Source organism: Petromyzon marinus, chromosome 19, assembly GCF_048934315.1.
Source record: "Petromyzon marinus isolate PM22_M1 ecotype Great Lakes invasive population chromosome 19, UKy_Petmar_22M1.pri1.0, whole genome shotgun sequence".
Taxonomy (NCBI): domain Eukaryota; kingdom Metazoa; phylum Chordata; class Hyperoartia; order Petromyzontiformes; family Petromyzontidae; genus Petromyzon; species Petromyzon marinus.
Window position 1 is genome coordinate 14964911 of NC_133685.1, and position 25482 is coordinate 14990392.

At 49.6% G+C, this 25482-nt stretch overlaps 1 protein-coding gene across 4 annotated transcripts in view; it reads left to right on the forward strand.

Moving 5' to 3' along the window:
• Positions 1-2418: 2418 nt before the first annotated feature.
• The window catches only part of LRRC63 (leucine rich repeat containing 63), a 28065-nt gene continuing 5001 nt past the window's right edge, over positions 2419-25482 (forward strand). Inside the window, exons 1-10 of one of the 4 annotated variants that reach the window (XM_076068178.1) lie at positions 2419-3086; positions 5375-5513; positions 7008-7163; positions 7750-7950; positions 8081-8230; positions 9671-9816; positions 10849-10947; positions 13391-13527; positions 22388-22471; positions 23020-23262. In XM_076068178.1, coding sequence (XP_075924293.1) covers positions 5402-5513; positions 7008-7163; positions 7750-7950; positions 8081-8230; positions 9671-9816; positions 10849-10947; positions 13391-13527; positions 22388-22471; positions 23020-23262 — 1328 coding nt within the window. In that variant the 5' untranslated portion in view covers positions 2419-3086; positions 5375-5401. Of the gene's footprint in view, positions 3087-3117; positions 5514-7007; positions 7164-7749; positions 7951-8080; positions 8231-9670; positions 9817-10848; positions 10948-13390; positions 13528-22387; positions 22472-23019; positions 23263-25482 lie in introns of those variants that run through there. The other 3 variants (XM_076068179.1, XM_076068177.1, XM_076068180.1) reach the window with 3 other exon arrangements.

Below are 25482 nucleotides of genomic sequence, written 5' to 3' on the forward strand. Positions count from 1 at the left end.
GGGGGGGGTGGTGGGGGGGGGGGTGGTGGTGGGGGGGTGGTGGTGGGGGGTGTTGGTGGGGTGGGTGGTGGTGGGGGGGTGATGGTGGGGGGGTGGTGTTGGGGGGGTCGTGGTGGGGGGTGGTGGTGGGGGGGTGATGGTGGGGGGGGTGGTGGTGGGGGGGTGGTGGTGGGGGGTTGGTGGTGGGGGGGGGGGTGATGGTGGGGGGTGGTGGTGGGGGGGTGATGGTGGGGGGGTGGTGGTGGGGGGGGTGATGGTGGGGGTGGTGGTGGTGGGGGGGATGATGGTGGGGGGGTGGTGGTGCGGGGGGTGATGGTGGGGGGGAGTGGTGGTGGGGGGGATGATGGTGAGTGGGTGGTGGTGGGGGGGGTGGTGGGGGGGGGGTGATGGTGGGGGGGGTTGATGGTGGGGGGGGTGGTGGTGGTGGGGGTGGGGTGATGGTGGGGGGGTGGTGGGGGGGGGTGATGTTGGGGGGTGGTGGTGGTGGGGGGGGTGATGGTGGGGGGGTGGTGGTGGGGGGGTGGTGGTGGTGGGGGGGTGGTGGTGGGGTGATGGTGGGGGGGTGGTGGGGGGGGGGGTGGTGGGGGGGGTGATGGTGGGGGGGTGGTGGTGGGGGGGGTGATGGTGGGGGGGTGGTGGGGGGGGGGTGATGGTGGGGGTGATGGTGGGGGGTGGTGGTTGGGGGGGTGGTGGTGGGGTGGTGGTGGGGGGGTGGTGGTGGGGGGGGGTGATGGTGGGGGGGTGGTGGTGGTGGGGGGTGATGGTGGGGGGGTGGTGGTGGCGGGGGTGATGGTGGGGGGGGTGGTGGTGGGGGGGGTGATGGTGGGGCGGTGGTGGTGGGGGGGGTGATGGTGGGGGGGTATGATGGGGGGGGTGATGATGGGGGGGGGTGGTGGGGGGGGTGGTGGTGGGGGGGTGGTGGTGGGGGGTGGTGGTGGGGGGGGTGGTGGTGGGTGGGATGATGGTGGGGGGGTGGTGGTGGGGGGGGTGATGGTGGGGGGGTGGTGGTGGGGGTGATGGTGGGGGTGGTGGTGGTGGGGGGGGTGATGGTGGGGGAGTGGTGGTGGGGGGGGTGGTGGGGGGGGTGGTGGTGGGGGGGTGGTGGTGGGGGGGTGGTGGTGGGGGGGTGATGGTGGGGGGTAATGGTGGGGGGGGTGGTTGTGGGGTGGTGGTGGGGGAGTGGTGGTGGGGGGGTGGTGGTGGGGGGCGTGATGGTGGGGGGGTGGTGGTGGGGGGGGTGATGGTGGGGGGGTGGTGGTGGGGGGGGGTGATGGTGGGGGGGGGTGGTGGGGGGGGTGGTGGTGGGGGGGGTGGTGGGGGGGGGTGGTGGGGGTGGTGGGGGTGGGGGGGGTGGGGGAGATAGTGGGGGGGGGGGGTGGGGTAGATGGTGGTGGGGGGGTGGTGGTGGGAGGGGTGGGGGAGACGGTGGGGGGGTGGTGGTGGGGGTGGTGGTGGCGGGGTGGTGGTGGGGGAGGTGGTGGTGGGGGGGGGGGTGGTGGTGGGGGGGGTGATGGGGGGGTGGTGGTGGGGGGGGTGGGGGTGGTGGTGGGGGGGTGGTGGTGGGGGGGTTGATGGTGGGGGGGTGGTGGTGGGGGGGTGATGGTGGGGGGGTGGTGGGGGGGGGTGGTGGGGGGGGGGTGATGGTGGGGGGGTGGTGGTGGGGGGGTGATGGTGGGGGGGTGGTGGTGGGGGGGGGTGGTGGTGGGGTGATGGTGGGGGGGTGGTGGGGGGGGTGATGGTGGGGGGTGTGGTGGGGGGGTGATGGTGGGGGTGGTGGTGGGGGGGGTGATGGTGGGGGGTGGTGGTGGGGGGGGGTGATGGTGGGGGGGTGGTCGTGGGGGGTGATGGTGGGGGGTGGTAGTGGGGGGTGGTGGTGGGGGGGTGGTGGTGGGGGGGGTGGTGGTGGGGTGGTGGTGGGGGGGGTGATGGTGGGGGGGGTGGTGGTGGGGGGGGTGGTCGTGGGGAGGTGATGGTGGGGGGGTGGTGGTGGGGGGTTGTGGTGGTGGGGTGGTGGTGGGGGGGGTGGTGGTGGGGTGGTGATGGTGGTGGGGTGGTGGGGGGGTGGTGGGGGTGTGGTGGTGGGGGGGTGGTGGGGTGGGTGGTGGTGGGGAGGTGGTGGTGGGGGGGTGGTGGGGGGGGGTGGTGGGGGGGTGGTGGGGGGGGGGGGTGGTGTGGGGGGGGTGGTGGTGGGGGGGTGGTGGGGGGGTAGTGGTGGGGGGGTGGGGGTGGTGGTGGGGGGTGGTGGTGGTGGGGGTGGTGGTGGGGGGGTGGTGTGGGGGGGGTGGTGGTGGGGGGGGGTGGGGTAGTGGTGGGGGGGTGGGGGTGGTGGTGGGGGGGGTGGTGGGGGGGTAGTGGTGGTGGTGGGGGGGTGGTGGTGGTCTTTGTCTGAGCAGTGCGGATGGGGGGGAGGAAAGCGGCTGCGTGACGTCACCGTCTCCAAGACGCCGCGTCAATTCCACTCCGGCTCCACACGCAGTTACCACCCTTCCGACTGCTTATACTAACTTATACAAACTTATACGAACTATAACGACACCCACCACTACATACATTAGCCAAGACACTCTCTCGTACACTGCACGCCGCCCTGTAGCATCGCACGATAATGTACACACGATACAAACCTCTAAGGACGCGTATACAGTAACACCGCTGCACTCTTACACTTACCACGCTGTAGCATCACCTCAGATTAGCGCGGCTGGCCACGTACGGTGCGAAAGAAGTTCAACAGACATACTTGACACGATAGTGAACGCCTCTTATACAACACTTTACGGCATACACGATACACCTCCGTAGGAGCAGTCCACTACAACGCCACTGTATAGTAACGCCGCTACACCACTCTACGTCTACAATCGCCTACATTCTACCCCGACAGCACACGACACACCGCATCCATCGCTCTAACAGTGTACAAACACGATACACATTTACCCCTACCACACAACCCTCCCCACACGTACCGCTGCGCACACTCTTCAGCCCCACGGGTAACACGGTTCCACGGCCTCGCACATCATCCTCAGGGGGCGCCCGGCACGTGGAGCGAAACGTCGGACACCGCGAAACCCGATGCAGTGGTATGTACAGGCTGGTCCTGATGTCTTGTGACCCCCAATTAATTGACCCCCTAATGTTTTTTTTCCTTTGCATGTTAATTTCTGTTTAAATAAACCTTACTCGTACTCAAAATTGTAAATGGTGTGGGTTTACTCTCCAACACCGGCGTGCTGAACTAGTAACGAATTGGCATGTTTTGTTTACGACACATTTATATTTATGCAATCTAACCCAAAAACATCTAATTTGGCCCCCTTTGACCACCAGCATGACATGTTTATAACAGCAACAATGTAAGAGAACAAAATATTCTTGAAAACGCGGTTCACATTTTGTATCAAAATTCTTTCATTTACGTTCCACATGTTGTCTTCGTTTAATTAGAGCAGTAACGTGTAATGACCGTGCGAGACAAATCACAATATTTATTGTGCCCCCACCTGGCCCATTGCCGCACCCCATGAGCTGATGATGTCCTTACCGCAGTCACTGAGCCAGATAATTGCGTTCAGCGCCCAACTTTCTTGTTACGCTTTTACGTTTGCTCAGGTAATTTTCGACTCTCAAGGCTCTTTGGTAGGAGGGTCCTGCCAAGTTGTCGCAGGAGGGAGCGACGTTGCTGCTACTGTGTGCACCGTACTCCCAATTGAGTAATTTGCAAGTAATTATTTAGCAATGTTTTATTTGACCGATATCGGTTACATCGCATGTGTCTATTTTTATAGCTGTGGGAGGAAACCGGCAAACCACGATGAAACCCTCATGCAGAACAGGGGGGGAAGACACTCCGCACAGAAAGGCGCCCTAGTTAGGAGTTGAACCCAGACACTTCATGCTGCAAGTCACAAGTGTCACCACTATGCCAAGCTTTCACCCAAATAGCTAGTTCGTGAGCCCAGACAAAAACAAATAACAATTTTTAGCAGGCAAGGCCCACCGCTCATTTTCAGAAGCGACCTGGCCACAAATTATAGTTCAATGAAGTGGCTCATGTGGAAATTTATAGCAGCTAAATACTCTAATCGCATGTGGGGGGGGGGATGGTAAACCAGAAGAACCGGAGAAAAATCCACGCGACCACGGGAAGAACGTGCAAACCTCCGACCTCATGCATACCAGGCGAGGTAGTTAACATCTCACCACCACTTATCGGTACCACCTGAGGTGACGTAACTTTAGTGGTTACAATTTATATATGTGATAACAGTAATTATGTGATGTTTAATTTAAATTAGTGGGTTATCAAATAATGCATAGTTACGTAGAATTATTAGCCTGAGAAATCATTTGTACTCTTAAAGTGTTGCTACCTTAGGTGGCATCACATTCTGCTCTGGCCCATGGACGAATAATCTTACTTTGTACCCCTGTGTCATGGTTAGGGATTACAAGTGCCCTATTGGTTCGGAAAAAGTGAGAACCGAACAATTGGTATGGGAAAAGAAAGTATGCCTTCGCGACCAATATTATCCATAATAGAGGGGTGTTTTTGGGTTAGATCGCGTTAATATAAATGTATTGTAATTACTGGCAAAACATCGAACTCGAATTGTAAATATAACTTTACACTCAAATCAAATTGAGCAACCTTTTCACAAGTAAATTTGGAAGATTGTCTTAAAAATAAAGTATTCAAGGAAAGATTACTTCCAAAAATATGACGGGGTACAAATATTTGGAAGAGGGGAGCATTGTATGACACTGCATAACTCTAGACACACCCGGTACAGTGTCGGCCTCTGCACCAAAGGGTGATTGGTTGGTGCTATTATAGACCACGGTAAATCCACGCAATAAGAACCAGACGGTAGGGGTGCAAATAGTTTTCAGGCACAACCAATAGCTTTCTTACACCAAGGGGAAATCCCACCACCAGTTTCACCCGTGCAAGATCCACGCACACACACACAGGTACGAACACACCACACACCCCCTGTCCTGCCTCTGCCACTTTACGCGAGATTGCACTGGCCCCACTCCTTCCCTGAGCCCTATTCCAGACCTCTTTTCGAGGCCCTTGACACTGTCATGAGCCGTGTCGTGGTGTGTGCGAAAGCCCCCACACGTTGCAGGTGATGTTGCGTGGTGTACGAACCCCCAGTCCTCGGGGGAGTCATTCTCTTGTCTCAGACTAAACCCACTCGGCCATTTGTCCATGTGTTTTACCTTGATCCTCCTGTGTCCTTGTGTTTGCCTCGTAACAACAGGCTTGATATGTCTCTTAGAAATAGAGTAATTCTCTGTTTTTTCTTCATCTTTAAAATAGGGTTAATTTATGCATGCACATGTTTGCATATGTGTGCATGAGTCTGTTTGACTCCAGTTGGCCAAAACCATGACCGACTCAACACGACTGCTCCGCCGCCCCCTGCCGCCAGCACCTCCAGCTCTGCCAACCTCGCCAACCCCACGCGCCACACACCCCACACCATCTACACCTGTCCCAGGTGTGTGACCAACCCCACACGCTACACACCCCACACGATCTACACCTGTCCCAGGTGTGTGACCAACCCCACACGGTACACACCCCACACCATCTTCACCTGTCCCAGGTGTGTGACCAACCCCACGCGCTAAACACCCCACACCATCTACACCTGCCCCAGGGTGTGCTACCAACCTCACTAATTACACCATCTATGCCACCCAAGGCCCACTGCCCTATTTGCATTGTTTCCCCTCTCCCCTTTATACTTTGCTGTCAGACATGAAGATGTGAAGGTAGATTTTATATATTTCATTTTAAGGCCAGTGTTATTTCCGAATGTGCTTGAGTGCGTTTAGGTATTGATTATGCAATTTGAACGTATTTAATTTATTTAAGGGGCGCCACGGTTATGTGATGTTATCTCCCGGTGGTCGCGTGGATTTTTTCTCCGGGTCCTCCGGTTTTTCCCTTCACATTTAGAAACATGCGTTTAAACTATTTACATTATTTTACTGCTATAAATGTCCAAATGATCAGCCATTTTGTTGAGCTATCATTTGTGGCCAAATGGCTTTTGAAAATTAAATGGGCTTTGTCTGGTAGTATGGGGATAGTTTAGTTTTGTTTGTATGTGTTTTTTGTGATTTGTTTAACTTTCTTGTACTTTGCACTCCTATCGTGTTTTTGTATTGTTTGTTGTTGTAGCGTTCTTACCTGCCCCTAATGGACATAAGTGAAAACGAGCTTTATAGCTCATCGGATTCCTCCAGTAGAATGAAATATTCTGATTGTGTATGGAAATTCGCATACAGACCAAAAAGCAACTCTTTCTGATTGCATTTATTGCGTGATATGTACTGCACTGCACTTTAGTGTGGTGCGTGCGGTTGGCAATGTTGGTAGCATACCTGGGACAGGCGTTGATGGTGCGGGGTCTGTGACACATGCGGTTGGTGATGCTGTCATTGTCATTGGACCAAGTCATTCACATGATCTGTCAGTCATCTCAGTCAGCCCATAACATCGGGATCTGTCCTGTGACCTCGCGTCCGCAAGTGCCTTCTAACACTTCACGTGGCCTCAAAGGGCACCTAGCCTGGCACAAGCGCTGTGATAACATCACCGTCACTTAGTAGCGAATAGAGGCTGCTGTTTTATTGTAGTTATGTCCGTAGTCTCGATATTGGAGGGTACATTTTTCTCAAAGACCAAAAACCCCAGCTGAAGTGCTGGGGTCAAAGTTCTACATTATATTAACCCTTATACTAAACACTTAATAATATACTATCCACATTGTCATTGAACCATATAATTCACATAATAATAATTGATTATGGAGTATGACACAAAAACCCACAGAAAGTGGCCAAATTAATTATCGGTTACTGATAATTATTCACGAGTCCATGGTATCTAGTTGCGTTGGTCATCTTGATGATTAGACATTTGCAGCGAACAGTTTGTGTGTGGCTGCTTCTTCAGTCTTTTGCGCTGTATGTGTGACCAGCAGACTGGAGCCGCCCGGAGTGGTCCAGCGGCCCAGCTCACCTGCCACCTTCTAGACCATTCAGACTGCCGAGATTGAGGGCCGTGGCTACTGGCAAACAACGCCATGGGAATCCACCCATATTCACACTCGATGACTTCTTGGCCTTCCCGCCCTTTGGTGTGGTTCACATACTTATATTTACAAATTTTTACATTTACCACTTGGACACAAACAATCAACAGGCATACAGGAATTCCTCGATTATCTAACTCCCAATTTATGAATGTTCGGTTGAATGAAATTTGAACTGACACATCTGTTGCTTATTCTAGTTTCCAGTTTATTTTGTTGAACCAGGTGAGAACAGAATTGTCTTATTTGCAAAATGACCAAGTATTGGTGGCAGCGACGATATTCAAGCCCATTACTTAGACCACTCAGCCACGCTACTGTAAGTTAAAGCATTATCAGTGGCCGAAAGGTGGTTAAAATAATAAAGTCAGTTTTATAAAGTGCCTTTCAAATTAGTAGACTCAAAACACCGACACATTTTATTCAGCAACATATTATACATGTAAAAATGTGTATTTAAAACATAAATATATGAAAGCTATAAAATATTCACCTTGGGATGATTTTTGTACCTACAATTTTATGAGTAAATTAACATGGGATGCTTGTCGATATAAAACATGAAAAAGAAATGCAAGGGTCAATGTGGAAAGCATTACATTCAGATTATCTATGTGTTCTCTCCGCATAGACCCCGTTACCCAGACAAAGTGGCTAAGGCAAGCTGTGCTCTCACGCTGCAACTATGGTAATCTTGTGCGCATGCTGGCGTCCACGCTGGAGAAGGGCCATTGCGGACACAGCAAGCACAGGGAGGTCACGGACGTCATTTCCGTGCAGGCCATCCCTGCCGTGCCACCTGCACGTGTCCCTAAACTTCAGCTCCTTCTGGGTCAGCTCCACTCAAAGACACGTTTCATATTGTGCATAGTCCACATCTACATGTCTACCACAGCTGAATATGTTCAATCAAATATTTGATATGAATCACATGACACCTGTCTTCTGTGCTTTCCCAACAGAAATGAGGGCCTTTATCCAGGAACATATGGCAGCTCTGACCATTGGCACCCTTGATGATGATGAACTTAGGGAGAAATGGAATACAGAGAAATCTCAGCATCTTCAATCAAAATGGGAACCACACGACAAAGAATCACTAATTCAGCCAGGTACAACATAAAGGCGCGAGCAGCCAATTAGTGTTGATGGTTTGAAAGTTTCAAGTCAAAGTCGAAGTGATTTCTTGCTTAAATGAGCACTGCGGTGACACTTATTTCACATTTACAGCCCTGAGCCAGTTGTGTAAATTCTACATTGCTATGAAAAGGGAAATAATATACATGGACTGAATTTAAAGTTTCACCAGAATTAACCTGCGTGCTTCAGTCTACTACAATGTAGCAGTGAGGGTGGGGTCGGTTGGATATTTTTTTACATGTGACCAGTCTAATTATATAATTTCTGCACCTTTTATTTTTGGAAATCTATATCCTTGTCTAGAGACACAAGTCTTGCGTTTTCTTCACAAAGGCCAATATTGACGATGCAGATACCAGTTAGTAACAAGTCAACTTCCAAGTCTCAGTGTATTGTGTCAGCTGTCACACAACTTAGTCTGGGTAAACCCAGGATGGAGCACAGTGAGTCCTTTAAAGATGTTTCCAGCTATGACAGCTGTCAATGTCGACAGGGCAATGTCTCTGAAGCTCAAGGTTGTCTGTGTAAATCATTATTTTAGCATTTCAATGTGTCAGACAGCAGTGTTGGAGAAAATAAACTTCTATGTGTAAGAAATTGCTGAAAATAAGTTAGGTAGGTTTGACAATGCAGAGAGACTACACGCTTCATTCTTGATGAGAGCTGGGAAATTATGGAGCCTTGAAGATGTCCAATACATCTTTTTCACAGATGTATTGAACATCTGTGAAAAAGGGCTTCATAGCTCATCGGATTTCTTCAGGATAAATACAAATTCTGATTTTTACTTCTTAGAATCGAATAAGTTTGCGAGCAGCATTGTCGGATCTGTGGAATCGTGAAAGGACAGGCTGCGTGGACCTCTGTATGGCGCTCAGGCAAGAAAGGAGGTCCTGGCCAGCCAAGTAGTTTTAGCCACAGACCCCACGTTAACTCCTCACATGGAGCAATCCATTTCCCTGAGGCAGATTTGAGTGCGCCACATTGGCTGCTTTCTAAGACCAATGGGAGCCCACTTTCCAACACCCGGAGCCATCGGAAAAAACAGTTCCAAGTATGCCAAAATGGTCATGGGGGATTTCTGACCATACTTCACCATGCTGGTCAGTACGACTTGATGTGGGGAAGGGAAGGACTGGTTCTGAAGTTAACAGTGGCCACGAATCGAACTCAGGTGACTGGATTCATAGCTCAACACACTAACCTCTGTGTCATCATTCCACCCGTTGAGAATTAAACACACAGGAAGGAATCAACAGATCAAATGCAGCACAGTCTGTCTGCATGCATACATTGTTAGGCCTAGCCATCCGGCATTATGCACACGTAGATAAGTGCATCGTTTAATTTTCAACACTACAGCTGAAATTGTCGTGAGGACAGCGTCCGTATTCTGTGCCTTGTGGGCGTAGCCATCGGGCTTGTGCTGCACGCTGTGCCGGGGGGCAGCTTCCAGGGCGAGGTGCGCAGCCGCTCGCCCTTCAGCACCATCATCAGCCCTGCCGAGCTCGCCGTGCTGCACTGCTTACTGCAGGGCGGCACCACGCTCAGCCTCAAGGCATGTGCCATGCTTCGTTCGGTTTATTAGGATGCCGTCCGCCCAAAGCTTAACTGGAATTCAAATCAATACCGAGTTATTTTATCCATTAAAAATTACATATAGAACACAGAAGTGCTTGTCAGCCACTGTTTAACCCTTTCCCGTTCTGATGACGAAACCGGAAGTGAAAGTGAAACTAAAATAATATAATTATATCGGTACCGAGGCTCCCACAAGGCTGTGCGGAAGGGTGTGTGGCAGTTTGGTGCCAGCTATCATATAGAGTGCAGTCGTGTCTCTACCGTTATCTGTGGTGAGTACAGCATCTTTAAATATAATGGTGCTACACCTCTCTAATTAAAAGTAATGTTGACTGCTTGCGCGTTCCGAGATTCAACAGTGAACGGGACCCACCCTTCGAATTGCAGACGTCATCGGAATGGGAAAGGGTTAACTATATCCAAAAACTTACAAAGATAACTGGGTTGGAACTCATATCCATCCCAGGACATCGCCTTAAAGGGGCCAGGGTTCCATCCCTCCTGGTTGAGATACATCTTGTACTTTTCTGGGTGTTAGTAAACCAATGCAGAGTTTTCTGTTCACCTTAGCGTTTGGCCAATGGGTGTGTGTCTTGGAATATTTTTGTTTAATGTTTTATGCAATTTATGGAAGGTGCATTGAGACTTGTTTGTGCAAAAGGCGAAATTAGAAAGAGGAAACAAATCAATACATTGCGGTGGTGTACTGATTCACAGTGACTGATGAAGTAAGCATTCATAATAACTAATTTTGTATTTGTTGATTTTTTATTTAAATTTATTGTGAATGTTTATTGTTGTTAATCAGATAAACCGATTGTAATGTCCTTGATATGTTGTAAATGTCCATGCATTTCCAATTTTTTTTTATATTTGGCATTTTGACTTATGGCATTTATCACTTGCAGTATAATGAACAGGAGTGCATATTTAGTGTTGGGTATACGCGACGGTATCATTACAATAATGTTCAGAGATTGAGGTGCAAAATGTGTTTTATTTCTTCAAGGCACATTTCATCGACAGCTTACCAGGCCTCTCACCGCTGATTGACACTTTGGTTTACCTCAACCTGTCCTACAATAATCTGCGAAGCTTACCACACGAGGTACACAAAATGTCATCATAATGATATTTGCATTATTTGATGCAAATAAAATGTCCCCGCTTTTGTTTTACGCAACCCCAGTAAACCTGACCAAAACTATTTTTATTTTACCAGGTAAGGCCCACTGAGCTATGTAGCTCTTTTTCAAATGCTTCCTGGCCACAAATGATAACACGACGTGGCTTATGTGGACATTTATAGCAGCCAAATACTCTAAACGCATGTTTCTAAATGTGGAGAAAAAAATCCACACGGCCACGGGGAGAACGTGCAAACTCTGAATATACAGGCTTAAGGGTCGGGATAGAACCCATAACGTCCCGTATTCGAGGCGTAGTAGTTAACATCTCGCCTCTGGCGCCTGTAAACCCTCCCTCCCTGTGTGACATACTTTTCCATTTTTGTTTCCATTTTTACATTGCCCCTGTGCAGTGACCCACTGCATCCCCCGCACCCTCAACATAACAAAAGACGGATTAACTTAGCTCCGCACAACATCAATGTGCACTACTTGGCTCCTCCCCCCCCCCCTTAACCTGTATTTAAGCTCGAGGCTCTCAGAGCCTCCCCACTTGATGCAGCGATTTTGCTGTGACTGTTCCACCTGAAGACGGAAGCTTGTGTTGCCTCCGAAACGTCGTGATTTAATTGTTTTATTTTAATTTATTTTATTTTACCTACGTGACTTTACCGAAAAAAACAAAGAGTATACTTGCTGCCGTCGTATCGGCCATTCTGTGTGTTGCGCAGGGTGTCAGGAAGGGATCTGAAAGAAGCCCCCCCCCCACCCCCCACCATTGAAACGCCACATTATGGTGTCATTAATTACATCCCGAGACAATATTTCTGGTTAAGACTCAGTACATTATGTACGCAAGCAGTTCAACACTGAGACTTCGTTCATCCCTGTGCATGCGTGTCCTAGAGTTTCCCCTCTCCCCTCTATGGCAGCTTAAACCAGTCAGAACCAAGTTTGGCGCCTTGGAGCCAAGCCCGCACTTCTGCAGTGTTGACTGAGAGGCCGAGTGTGATGCTTCTTGCGTTCAGATTTGGAGTTTGAGAATGAAACAGAACAAACCTTGACGAAGTCTCCACGTCCATCGTTGTGTGCATACTAACACTCGGGTCCACTGGCATATACTACCTTTCAAAAATTAAATGTGCAGCCAACGAACTGAACTACAGTTCGCAAGTGCTACACATGCTGCCCCAGTAAACCCTCCCAATGTAACAACCCCGCAAACTCATCCCTCCCCATGTAGCATGCTTGCTTGCTATCATCCTATCAGCCGTTTTGCTGGGTAGTCATTGAAAAAGAGCTTCTTAGCTCAATCGGCCTCATCTAAGATCTACTGACGGATTTATATGGCAGCGCTTAAATACATCAACAACTCAATGCACCTTACATGACGTCTCTTCACCCCCCTACTGGTGCTGCCCATTCGAACGGGCACTCCCAGAGGTAGCTGTCCCTGTGCAGCACAAGGTGACAGCACCTGACTGCCAGTAGGCAATAGTCTGCTAGTACGGGGGCACGAGTGCGACTGTATGTGCAATCAAAATTTTAGTCATGTGTGCGTGATTTTAGAGATCGCAAATGCACTTTTAATTCGTTATCATTTGTCTGCATTCTACCCAGCTCAAAGCAATGTAGAGCAAAACTTTCGATGTTGTTACATTTTAAACTCTGTGTAAGTGTTGGCGGGGTGCTTGTCTTAACATGGATATAGTTTTGTGTATTTTAATAGTAAATGGGAATGATAATGGTGCTTATATTGGCAATACATGAGAATAGTTGTAATATGACAACAGTGATCAGTGTGTATTGGTGGGAATTATGTTATTATCGGTGACGATTAGTGGTGCCTATCTGACTGGCGCTTCTTCTTTCATATGGATATCGACTTAGTAGTAACTATAAATCCATGTCTACGTTATGCATCCAGCTGCCATCTTCAGAGCGTAGCGAGTGTTAAGACCACTCCTGCTGTCAGAACACTCGCAGTGAACACGAACACAGAGAGACCCATAGATTCACAGAGAAACATAGATTCCCACAGAGAAACATAGACTCCAACAGCGATCTTTAGACTAATCTCACAGAGTCCCATAGACTCATCACACAGAGACCCATTGACCCAGATAGAGATATATAGGCTCACACACAGACCTACAGGGTCGCACAGAAATACATAGACTCATAAAGAGACAAGCAAACTCACACAGAAGCACATAGACTCACAAAGATAACCATAGACGTATACAGACACCGAAAGACTCGCAGAGAGAGATCCGTAGGATCACAGAGCAATGCATCAGTCACACAGCTACACATCGACTTACACAGAAACAATGTTTTCCACTGTTTACAATGTTTTCCACTGTTTCGGTGTGTCACAGTCGCATTTCGGTGATTCTTTCATTTTCCGTTGGTGCAAAGCAGCTGCTTGAACTTGGTGGACTGGAAGTACTGAAGTTGCGGAACAACCCACTGAGCGGGCTGCCCCAACAACTGGCCGGCCTGTCGCATCTACACACACTGGTGCTCTCCTTTTGCCTGTTCACCTCACTGCCACAGAGGTGAGTGACATGTCCGTCTGTTTAGACAATGAATGGTTTTTTATCACTTCATTAATCTTGTTTTTTTTTTTATATCGACAGTTACTTTCACAATAAGATATTATAAAAGTGCTACATACATAATGAAATCTCATTCTTCAACAATAGTCACGTACAAATCACATTTCAAAGAAACAACATAAGATGATTAATTTTCCTTAAAAATGCAAATGATTAGTTTTAAAGGGTTTATAATCTCACTACAAATACATACACTTTAAAAACAGGAACAACAACATCTAAAAGCACTGTAAAAAAATTGCAATAAATAAGTATATAATAAACAGTGGTGGTGATATTGTAAAGGATTATAAGTTATGTTAAATAACGAAATAAATGAGCATAAAATCCACCTTCCCATGTCTGACTGAATATCAACAATGAGACACTGGAAATCAGTCCACAGTTCGCCTGTATTAAACCAATGCTGCTGAAAAGAATTACTTCCAGAAGGCCGTGTGACCGATATAATGTGTAAATAAATGAACTATGTAATGATTTTATGTGGAGGGACATATGTGCGTGAGGTATAGTCTGCTTATTTTTTTTAAGGTTGGAAATTTTAGTTTAATTTAGCATCATCGTTCATGTAAATTGCATCTCAGTCATCGTGGAGCCACAGACAAAGCTGAAGGGAAGCAGCCAGGTGGTGAGGCCGCACCTCTGATTAGCACAGTTTGGCTACGTACGGTGCGAAAGTTCGACGTACATGCATAGACTCACACAGAGACCCATAGACTCAAACAGCATAGACCCATAGTTTGTTGTCCTTTCCCTCACACGGTTAGCTACGGTGGTGTGAAAGACATTCATACTACCAACAATTGGCCAAGCTCTGCAGTCCTCTCGAAGATGTCAGCCAATTAAAGCGTGTTTATATTGCAACTAATGTTCTCCACAATGACGTTGTGATGCAAATAATATAGAACCCTTTGTTGAATTGAAACGTAGGACTATTCATGTTTATTCAGGTAATTGAAAAACTATTGTTATTCAACATTGCTTTGGCATCCATTGCAACTTTACAATAAATGTCCATTGATACCACTATGCCGTGGGTAAACCATTTACCAAATTAGTTTAGTAATATTGCATTACGTGTTGTGGTTGCATAATGTTTTGTTTGTTATATGTATAAGTATTTTCATTCAGATGAACTCAGCACCACAGATAGGAACTATCTACATTACTGGACATCTGTGAAATACTGGACATTTGTGAAAAAAAGCTTTTTAGCTCATCAGTTCAGTCTAAAGTTTCTAAAAGATTCTGATCTTGACTTGAGAACATTATAACAATGAGAACATTTACTACTTTTTATATTGCGTTTTGTTATGTTGATTCTTTTGCACAGCATTACCTGCTTTGCTTTTTAATACCACTTTTGTAACATTATTATAACTTGTAACGAACACCGGTTGCAAATTAATGACCGGTATTCTAGATTTTAATAAATAAAATACTCGCTTGTGTAATGAGGGAGCGCCATCCAATGGATACCAGGGGGTAACGAGTACGGGCACAGTGATGCCATCGGGATCCAATCCGAGAGGGGGGATATGATCGGGCCGGTGAGGCGTTGGGGTGTGGCCAGAGGCGGGGCTTAGCTCCGCCAAAGGGGTTTATAAGGGAGAGCGGGGGGAAGGTTCGGGGTCGGTGTGGAAGCCTGGGTTCCAGACGGCGGGTGCTGCCTTCTCCTCCTCACCACGGGCCACGTGGTGGGTCTTCCCTCGAAGCTCGTCTCCACTTCCAGCGCGCCGTCAGCCAGCGGCGAGGCCGGAGAGTGGAGTGAGCCCCGCGGGAACGCGGAGAGAGAGAGCCGCCTCATCCATGGGTTGGGAGAGTGCTACCATCGGGAGGGAAGTGAAGCTGTGCTGTACCGTTCTGAATAAAGAAGCACTCAACAAGCTCCGTCGTGGAAATACTGGTGCCAGAAGTGGCCTTTCAAGACAAAATGATCGTGAAGGAGAAAAATGTCTAAAAACCTCAGAAGAACCCACCTGTGGAATCTTCAGACGACGATGAAACGGAGACCCTGGACCAGCCGACCCCGGGACCCGTGGTCCCGGTTACAAGCGCCTCGGCCGAGGAAGTTACTGCTCCGGGGGTGGGCGCCGCAGTCGCGGCACCTCCGTCCATAGGGCCCGACGACAGGTGGAAGAGGATGGAAGAGCAGCTTCAGTCGCTGCGGGGCGTTCTTCTCGCTCGTAGCGACGTCCACGGTGGTGGGACGTTCACTTCCATCTCCTCCAGGAAGCGGCGATCGTGAGGTCGAGGCGACGGCTGTGGTGGGCTCCTCAGCTGGGGTGATGGCCACCATTGCGCACGCGGAGTCGGCGTCCGCCATTGTGTGCGAGGAGCAGTTGTCCGCCATTGTTCGCGCGGATGGGACGTCCGCCATTACCTGGCTGGACGCCGCCATCTTGGACAGTGCGGCAAAAGCGGATGCAGTGACCGCCATTTCCGACGAGCTGCGTGCTGGGAAAGGGGTGGCTGCCGCTGCTGCCACTGCTGTCACGTGCAGCGGAATTGATCGTGAACGTCGTCTTCCCCACGTTAAAGAATTAATTGCAGCGGGCGGCGACTGGAGCGCCTTCACCTGGAGATTTGAGGCGGCGTTTCGGTCGGTCCATTGGTCGGAGGAGGAAGCGGGCAAGGTTACAAGGTGCGTACGCTGAGATGGCGGAAGTTTACGAGCCACCTTTCAGACACACGGATAAAATTTATGCAGCGTAAGCAGGGCAGTTCAGAATCTCCCCTGGCCTATCGTAGTGCCTTGATGGCACTGGCTGTGGCTGCCTACCCCGATGTGAAGCAGGAAGCGCTCGACTTGCTCATTATGGATCGGATGTTGGTGCTGGCCAGGGACATGGGGGTTGTCCTTCCTGCATGCGGCCACGGAACACAATCGTCCCGGTGGGCTGTCAAGTGCTTGCAAGCACACGAAAATTTGCAGCACTGGTCGCAAATGGCGGCGTGGACGGGGGACCCTAAGCATGATGGGGAACCTCAGGGTTGGTCCCCGTCTAAAGTTGTGAATAGTTTGCCTTGGGAGGATTGCTCAGACGATGATCTGGCCGCTGGGGCCTATCAGTGGGATTGGAGAAGGACCGTGGCTTCTCGTCGCCAGGGGACCGAAGGATCCCCTCTTCGTGACGACCGAGGGACCAAGAGACCGGCCGTCACTTGTTTCCGCTTTGGTCGGCTGGGTCACTTCGCGAAGGAATGTCGGAGTCGTCCTCGCTCTCCATCTTCGTCTGCTGCTCCGGCTCCTGCGGGCTCTCCGACGGATCATCCTCCGAACCCGCAGGCAAGTCGGTACATTTTGCAACTTTATGCATCTCGATCCGCGGTGCCTGTTGGCTCACAACGGGATTTGGTTGTTGGCAACCGTCATTCCGGGTCGGTCCCACAGAATTGGCCCGATTCGCTCACTCAGTGGAGGAAATTGGCACGTCGTGTGGTCGCGGCGGCTGCGGGATCCTCGTCAGTGCCGGGTTTGATACAAGGGCTCAGCGTTCATATCTTGGTCAACACGGAAGCTTCCGCTACTATTATTTCTGATGTAATTTTTTTAATTGCTGTCTATTCCTGTTACTCAAATATGACCCGTCGTTGATGCTTGTGTCGCGGCTAACGGGGGCAGCATAGGCACAATTGGCCAGGTGGATGCCCTTGTTGTCATCAGGGATGTTGCCGTATCGTGGCTTGTTTTGATCTCAAGGTCGTTAGCTGTGCCCTGTTTGTTAGGTACTGATTTTCTTCGTCGCATTCCCGTTACGATCCTTGTCGATCAGGGTTGTTTGTAGATGCCTTCGGGTCGCAAATTGCCCTTCTTGCCCTCCCCATTGATGAGTTTGACATGGCGCGGCAGTCCAGGCCCTCGTTGACGTTAAGGTGGAGATTCCTCCGGCATCTCAGATGCTTGTGCCATTACGTTATCGCAATGGGATTAGACATTGATTCGATTGCAGGAGTCCTGCTCACTCCATCTAATGCGGTGGCCTGAGGGTTGGCGCTTTTTGGCGCGCAGACTATCGTTCACTCCGAGCAGGCCCCGTTCCTACAGGTTCTCAATGGAGGGCCGGACGCTGTGGTGGTTCCCGCTGGTATGGTGCTGGCTCACGCCACCACTATGTTTTTGGTCAACGACGAGGTTGAGCCGCAGCAGTTGGTGGGAGCGGCTCAGCCTTGCCGTGTGATGGATAAGGGATGGGTTACCGAGTTGTGTGGGTAAAATGCATCCTTGTCCTCCGATCAATGGGATAATTGCGCTCTCTGCTACGTGATTATTCGGAAGTGTTTAGCAAGGATCAGTTCGATCTGGGTCGTACGACCCTGTTATCCTACCGTATTGATACGGGTGACGCCAGTCCTATTCGACAGAACCCACACTGGTTGAGCCTGGTGGAGAAGGAGCGTGTGCAACAGGCGGTCAACGATATGCTGGCCGCTGATATTATCTCCTCTTCTACTAGCCTTTGGGGCGCGCCAGTGGCCTCGAATTTCCGTGGCCGACGCCTATCTGCTTCCACGGATGGACGACTCTCTAGACGCCTTGTCCGGCGCTAAATATGTTTCCACCCTTGATCTGTCTTCAGGGTTTTGGCAGCTACCACTGAACGAGTCGTTCAAGCCCAAAACTGCATTTCGCACGCCGCAAGGTCTCGGTTCAATTGCCTTCCCATGCGCTTGAATTCGGCTCCGGCCACCTCCAGCGGTTGATGTAGCTCATGTTAGCCAGGTTACAGTGGGACACTTGTCTCATTTACTTATATGACGTGATTGTTTTCAGTCGCACTTTTGAAAAACATCTGCAGCGGCTACGCTCCGTTTTCGATAGAATACGTTCCGCTAGCTTGAAATTTAAGCCGGCTAAATGCCATTTGCTGCAGACGTCGGTGCGTTACTTGGGTCACATTATTAGTTCCGAGGGCATTGCCATGGACCCTGAAAAGACTGTTTGTGTCCGCGATTGGCCGACCCCTGCGACTTTGGGGGATGTGCACAGCTTTGTAGGGTTTGCTTCGTACTACCGCAGGTTCGTGCCAAATTTCACTACTGTTGCTGCATCGTTGCACGCGCTGACCACTAAAAATCAGAGGTTCAAATGGGGTCCGGAGGAGGAGGCTGCATTTTCTGCCCTCCATGAATGGCTGTCTAACGTGTCCACGCTCGGTTATCCCGATTTTTCGCTGCTGTTTGTCCTTGACATCGACGCCAGCGATACGGGCACAGGCGCTGTCCTGTTTCAAACTAAGGGTGGTCGCGTACGGTAGCCACGTCCTTTCGTCCTGCGGAACACCACTATTGTGTTACTCAGAGGGAACTTTTGGCCATCGTTTACTTTGTCCATAAATACAGGCTGTACCTCTATGGCAGGGAATTTGTTGTCCGCACCGATCATGCGGCTCTTCAGTACTCCTTGAAAATTGAACAGCCAGCTGGCCAGCTCTCTCAATGGCTAGAGATTCTGCAGGAATTATCTTTCAACGTTGTTTACCGTAAAGGATCTCGTCACTGCAATGCGGATGCTTTTTTCGCGGCTGCCACAATTGCCTTGTACCCAACAGACACGGGCAACGAGTCGATGTTGACCCGTCCCCTCACAGTCTAATATGTAATATGGCTAATGTCGGCGGTTGATGCTTCCCAGCCTTTGGATGCGACCGTGCCGATTGACAGTGTTTTGCAATTTCCCCACTCCGTATGGATACGCGAGCAGCTCCTTGACGTCTCCTTAGGGGATCTGCGGCGTCGGTCTGAGCACGGGCAGGGGGCGTCCGATTCGGCTGGGGATGGCCGGGTGATTTTGCACGATGGACTTTTGATGTGGAGGGAGGATGCGTTGGATCGTTGCTGCATTGTCGTTCCTCTTCGGTGCAGTATGGTCCGCGCTCTGCATGGGGAAAAGTTGTTACACCCGGGAGTGCAAAAATCTCTTGACATTGCAGCGGGATTATTATTGGCCGGGTATGACGGCCGATGTCTCCAAATGGATCCGAGCTTGCACTGATTGTGCTCAAAGGAAACCGCCACAACAGAAAGGCCACCCGCCGCTGCAGTCTATTTCAGTCTCGCGTATCAACGAGCTGGTGGCGCTTGACATTTTGGGGTCCCTGCCGCTCACAGCTAGGGGGAATAAGTTCCTCTTGGTGGGTGTTGAATATTTTACCCGCTGGCTGATGGCTTGGCCGCTACCGGACCAGTCGGCGGCCTCCATTGCTTATGCATTTTTGAATGGGTATGTTATGGATAAGGGTGCTCCCGAACAAATACTTACGGACCAAGGCCGGAATTTTTCCTCTAAGTTGTTGCGTGAGGGTTGTGATGCATTGGGTACTAAGAAAATCAGGACATCACCGTATCATCCTCAGACGGATGGTATTGTCGAACGCCTAAACAGGACCCTGTCCGCCATGCTGTGTCAGATGATGGACACCAAACAGACCGATTGGGATCTGCAGGTGCCTAGTGTACTCGCTGCATATCAGCCCCTCATGCTTCTATGGGGTTTTCGCCGTTCTTCCTTATGTACGGCCGAGAGAACGTGCCACCTATTGATACCCAATTGGGAGTACCGATTGCTCATTCTATGTCTAAACTGCCTGAACATGTCCGTGATTCCTTGCGACGTCTTTCTGACACACGAGAGGCGGCCAAAGTCAATACTGCCAAGACACAGGAGCGAAATGAACGTCTTACTCGTAGGTCTGACAGTCAGGTGCTGTGGTCTGTTGGGGACAGGGATTGGTTGCTTGCCCTCAAGTTCCCGTGGGCACCTCTCCTAAGTTGCATAAGCCCTGGCGGAGACCAATCAAGGTGATCCGAATCCTTCGGCCACAATGTGTGCATATCCAGGCGGGCCGCCGACTTGGTTTGTTCACCCCTCACGGCTGAAGCCGTTTGTTCCTCCTCCACTTACCCCTTCATCTCCACCAATTGGCCGGCCGAAGTCTGACGGACCGGGGACAGCGCTGTTACGTGATGACCGCCTGAAGGGCTCTGTTTTGCCTTCCACAGTGTCCGAGCCCGTAACTGCCAATGTCAACGACCAGGGCGGCCCTGCTGCGATGGAGCCCTACGCTCTGCCGTTGCTCATCCTGCAACCCGGCGTGCCGTACAAGGGCCAGCAGGGGGCAGTTCCTGATACCGGGCCGGCGTCACGGACTCGCTCCAAGACGTTGTGTTTCCGTTGATTCGCCACGCACCATTCTCGCCTCCTTGGGGGGGATTCGTTCGTTTCTCTTGGTAACATTCGATTTTGTTCTCTTGTTAATGTTCTATGTTGTGTTGGCCTCGGCCTATTCAGTGTTACCCTCTGCACGCATGCCACATGCGCCCACGTTGCGTCTCCTCATTACTCGTATTGGGTTTTACCTCTAGCCGCGACGGCTAGTCTTTTTATCACGGAGGGGGGGGGGGGGTGATGTAATGAGGGAGCGCCATCCAGGGGATACCAGGAGGTAACGGGCATGATGATGTCATCGGGATCCAATCCGAGAGGGGGAATATGATCGGGCCAGTGAGGCGTTCGGGCACCCTCGAGAAGGTTCCCCGAGGGGGTGTGGCCAGAGGGGGTGTGGGGCTTAGCTCCGCCAAGGGGGATATAAGGGAGAGCGAGGGGAAGATTTGGGGTCGGTGTGGAAGCCTGGGTTCCGGACGGCGGGCACTGCCTTCTCCTCGCCACGGGCCACATGGCGGGTCTTCCCTCGGAGCTCGCCTCCGCTTCCAGCGTGCCGTCAGCCAGCGGCGAGGCCGGAGAGTGGAGTGAACCCCACGGGAACGCAGAGAGAGGCGCCTCGTCCACGGGTTGGGAGAGTGGAATCATCGGGAGGGAAGTAAAGCTGTGCTGTACCGTTCTGAATAAAGAAGCACTCGACCAGCTCCGTCGTGGAAATACTTTATTACACTTGCATTAAAGTCCTCTTCTCATGTATATGGTTTACCAGTGTGTTCAACCATTCAAGTGCATGTGGCGATATCAAACAAATATGTTTTCCATGGGAGACTGTCATTCTATCATACCCTTGAAAACGAAATACTCAAATAATTGACAGATACCTATTGGAAAGACAGATATACACTGTCCAAAGCATAAAGTTATTATTTTTCAAATGTCATGTTGGTCTTTGAACGGTTGCATTTGCGTGTGTGCATGTGTGTCGTATGTTATTGATCATACAGAGACATTCCACTTGATTTTGTTCAATGAGATCCACCTCGTCTTTGACAGATTTGGAATGTTAAGTAAAACATTTTAAGTGGGCTGTAGAGTACTGTAATGTGTGTGCTAAGAGATACATTATATGTGTGGCTTTTACTATATTATAAAACTTAATTTTAGTTAAATCTGTGGTATCCTTGTTTGTGGATGTTTGCTTCTCTCCTGTTCTTGTTCAAATCCAAGTCCCCTTTAAAATGTTACTTATCTTCCTGGTTAGATTTAAGGACATGTCCAAGAATAATAGTGAAGTAATTTCCTGCTCAACATAGCATTTAAGGCTGTTCCCATTCTATTCACAGCCCTGAACCAGTGGTGGAAATTCTGCATTTCTACATTTGGCGGGGTTGGGAATTTATCCATAGGACCACCTCTGTTGACTTTCGCACAAATGTTTTCGACCCCGGAGGGAGGAATGGTGGGCCGAGTGAACTGCCAACCAGGATTTTAATTAGCAACATTCCCATTGCTGTGCCACCTGGCTGGATAATATGTGTGATGTGTACGTGTAATGTGCATTGGTGCTTAGTTGTAAATTTGGCATTTCGATAATCAGATAATGATTTCACGATGTATTTTGACTTTTGTTTCTTGTAGTGTCTACAACCTGCCCAACTTAAGAATGTTGGATGTATCATACAACAGCATCACTTCTCTCAGTGATGACATAAAAAATTTAAGGTAAGTGTCTAATTTGAATTAACGTGCAATTCACATAATGATTTCAGTCACCCAAATAATTTGTTCCAATTACAGTGCAGCCTTTCTCAATCCACTCCTGGATGAAGGGCCTCCCCACACTGATACAGAAAGATGCCTCTTTGAAGCTCGCCTGCATTGCTTTAACTTAAAAAAATCAATGTATGTGCACATTTTCACTTTCAAAATGTATGTTTGATACTGAATGTCGACAAGCAGAAAAGTGCTCTTATGTGAATTCAAACTGAATTTGCCAATGAAAAATTCCCAGTCATCTCAGGGCACCACTGTATAATGTGTGATCTCAACTATAGAATCAATCTCTCTGCCCTCTCCCTTTTGCTCCGAAGATGGGCCATTGCCCAAAATATCACCCTGCCATGTAATTTTATACATACAACGCGTGATGCAGATTAACGTGGTGAATATTTTGCAACTATAAAAATCGTACTTTTCTCTACAAAGTTTCAGAATGGAAATGGAGTTGAAACGTTACCCTAACCTCCTGGTTCTTGTTGAATGTGGGCCAGGTTTCTCGAGTGCCTAAACATGGAAGGGAATCACTTGACAGAGCTCCCAGCCAGCTTCCTCTCGCTCCGTTTGCGCGAGTTCCGAGCAAACAACACCTTCTTGTTTGCCGGTTTGTCCAAAGAAGGCCTGGCAGATGGAATAATACCCCAGCGTCTGGCTGACCTGGCAGCCACTGCAGTGTCTCGCATGCAGAGGGTCCATGTTGACACCCTGCCGCAGACAGCAGCACTCACTCAACGCAGGTGAATGTCTTTGTCGCCAACTGCAGCTCTTCCCTGACTGACCCAAATTTCATGCTGCCAGATCTTCAGTGCAACACAACTGTTTGCAATTATATGGGGGGTGGGCTGTGTCTTGGATAAGCAAACTCACAGATAAATGGGGAGCTTTCATCCTGTTTCTGTGGTTAATATATTGTATCCATGAGCATTAATCCAAGTTACCACGGATAAAAAGTATGTGTTTAGTACAGAACTCTTATCCTTTGTGTAGTGTTGTGGATTCAGGAGATGTCGGAGACGGTTCTTGGAGGCAACACTTGATTAAAACACCTCGCTCGGCAGTACATTCCCAGAACACTCAAGGTTACTGTCCTATACCTACTGTCTGGGGAGTTACTGCCTCCGGGCTAACGTGCTTTAACACAGGACTATTCTCAGGGTCCTCTGGCTATGGGTGCCTAGGGGGAGGCTATTCTAACTCGCCCTAGCCAGGGTGCGAGTTCTAACCACTGACCCACTGGACCCGGCCCTTACAAGGACGTCGGGCCAGGGGTTCCCAGGGTCTCACCACTGAGCCGCACAGAGTCCCGGCCCTGATAAGGACAGTGGAGCTAGGGGTCTCAGGGTCCTATCTAGCTGGTCTTCGGCTTCTGTTTTCAACTGATCCCCAGCCTGTAGAGAGGTCCGCCTTTTATCCACCTCCCGACCGAGGGGCGGGATCCCGGGGGATCCCAGGACACCCCACAGCCCCCTCCCCCCGGGAATGGCCTCGGGGTTACGCCCCTAGATTTGTATTAGCCCATAGATATGTAAAGGTTCCATGGCCCTTGTTTGTTCGAAATGTTTATATAACAATTGACTCCCCAGCATCCCCCCTCTATTGTGGCTTCCTCCCACCCTCCTCACGCCCTTCCAGAGCTGCCATCACCCACGTCCACCCCCTGATGCACGGGCTCCCCCACCCACGCCGCAGCCATCCGCGCACTACCTACCCCTCCCCTTTCTGATTGGCACATAATATGAAGTGGAGATGGGACGGGAGGCTCAGAAGTCAAAGCGATACATTTACACAGCAGAGATCTTGGGTCCAAATATACCCTGGCATCTCCATATACAGTGAGGGAAAAAAGTATTTGATCTCCTGCTGATTTTGTACGTTTGCCCACTGACAAAAACATGATCAGTCTATAATTTTAATGGTAGGTTTATTTGAACAGTGAGAGACAGAATAACAACAACAAAAATCCAGAAAAACGCATGTCAAAAATGTTATAAATTGGTTTGCATTTTAATGAGGGAAATAAGTATTTGACCCCCTCTCAATCAGAAAGATTTCTGGCTCCCAGGTGTCTTTTATACAGGTAACGAGCTGAGATTAGGAGCACACTCTTAAAGGGAGTGCTCGTAATCTCAGCTTGTTACCTGTATAAAAGACACCTGTCCACAGAAGCAATCAATGTACTAGTAATGGCAGAACTCCACGACTCCAGGAAGTGGCCCCGAAGCTTGCCATAATGTAAGGGACCGTGGCCAATTACAGCCGTCAGTTTACAGTGGACAATTATACCCAAGCCGAAACATAACATATAAAAATTAATGTTAAAAAATATAGTTATTTTTTATGATAGAAGATAGTATTGTCATCAGTATGACATACGTATACCAAGTTTGCAGTCGATACCACATTGGGAAGTGGGTTAAAATTGAGTTACAAGATTTGAGGATACGACAATGACAACAGATAGAGTGAGTTAAAAGAAAGCGTGTAAAAACGCATTAGATATAGTTCAGAACTTTATTTGGCTAAATTCCAGCTCGAACAAATAAAATATAGGTCTCACTGTCATGCAACTGTAATGACCGAAAAATGACTCCAAGCCAATGTGCAGACTAATGGCTATTAGAAAATCAATCAAGGTCTCCCATTGGCCATAAGAGACATCCACAGGGATTGGTTTGGAGGAAGGCTTTTAAAGTGATTGGAGAAAAGGGTTTAAAGGAGAATAGGTGGCAAACAATATGGAACCCAGATCCGTTAGAGGGGAAGGAGAGGGATTGGCTAAGGGAATTACAGTGAGGGAACATTCCAGAAAGGGGACTGGAACGATATAAAAGGGCAGAGCACAATGGGAGGGGACGTTCGAGGGAAGACGAGCTGAAGAGAAGATCGAAGCCTAGGGTCGCGTATTATGGCTGAGTCCCAATAATGTGGCTCTTCTTACTTCGTCGTCAGAGTCGTTA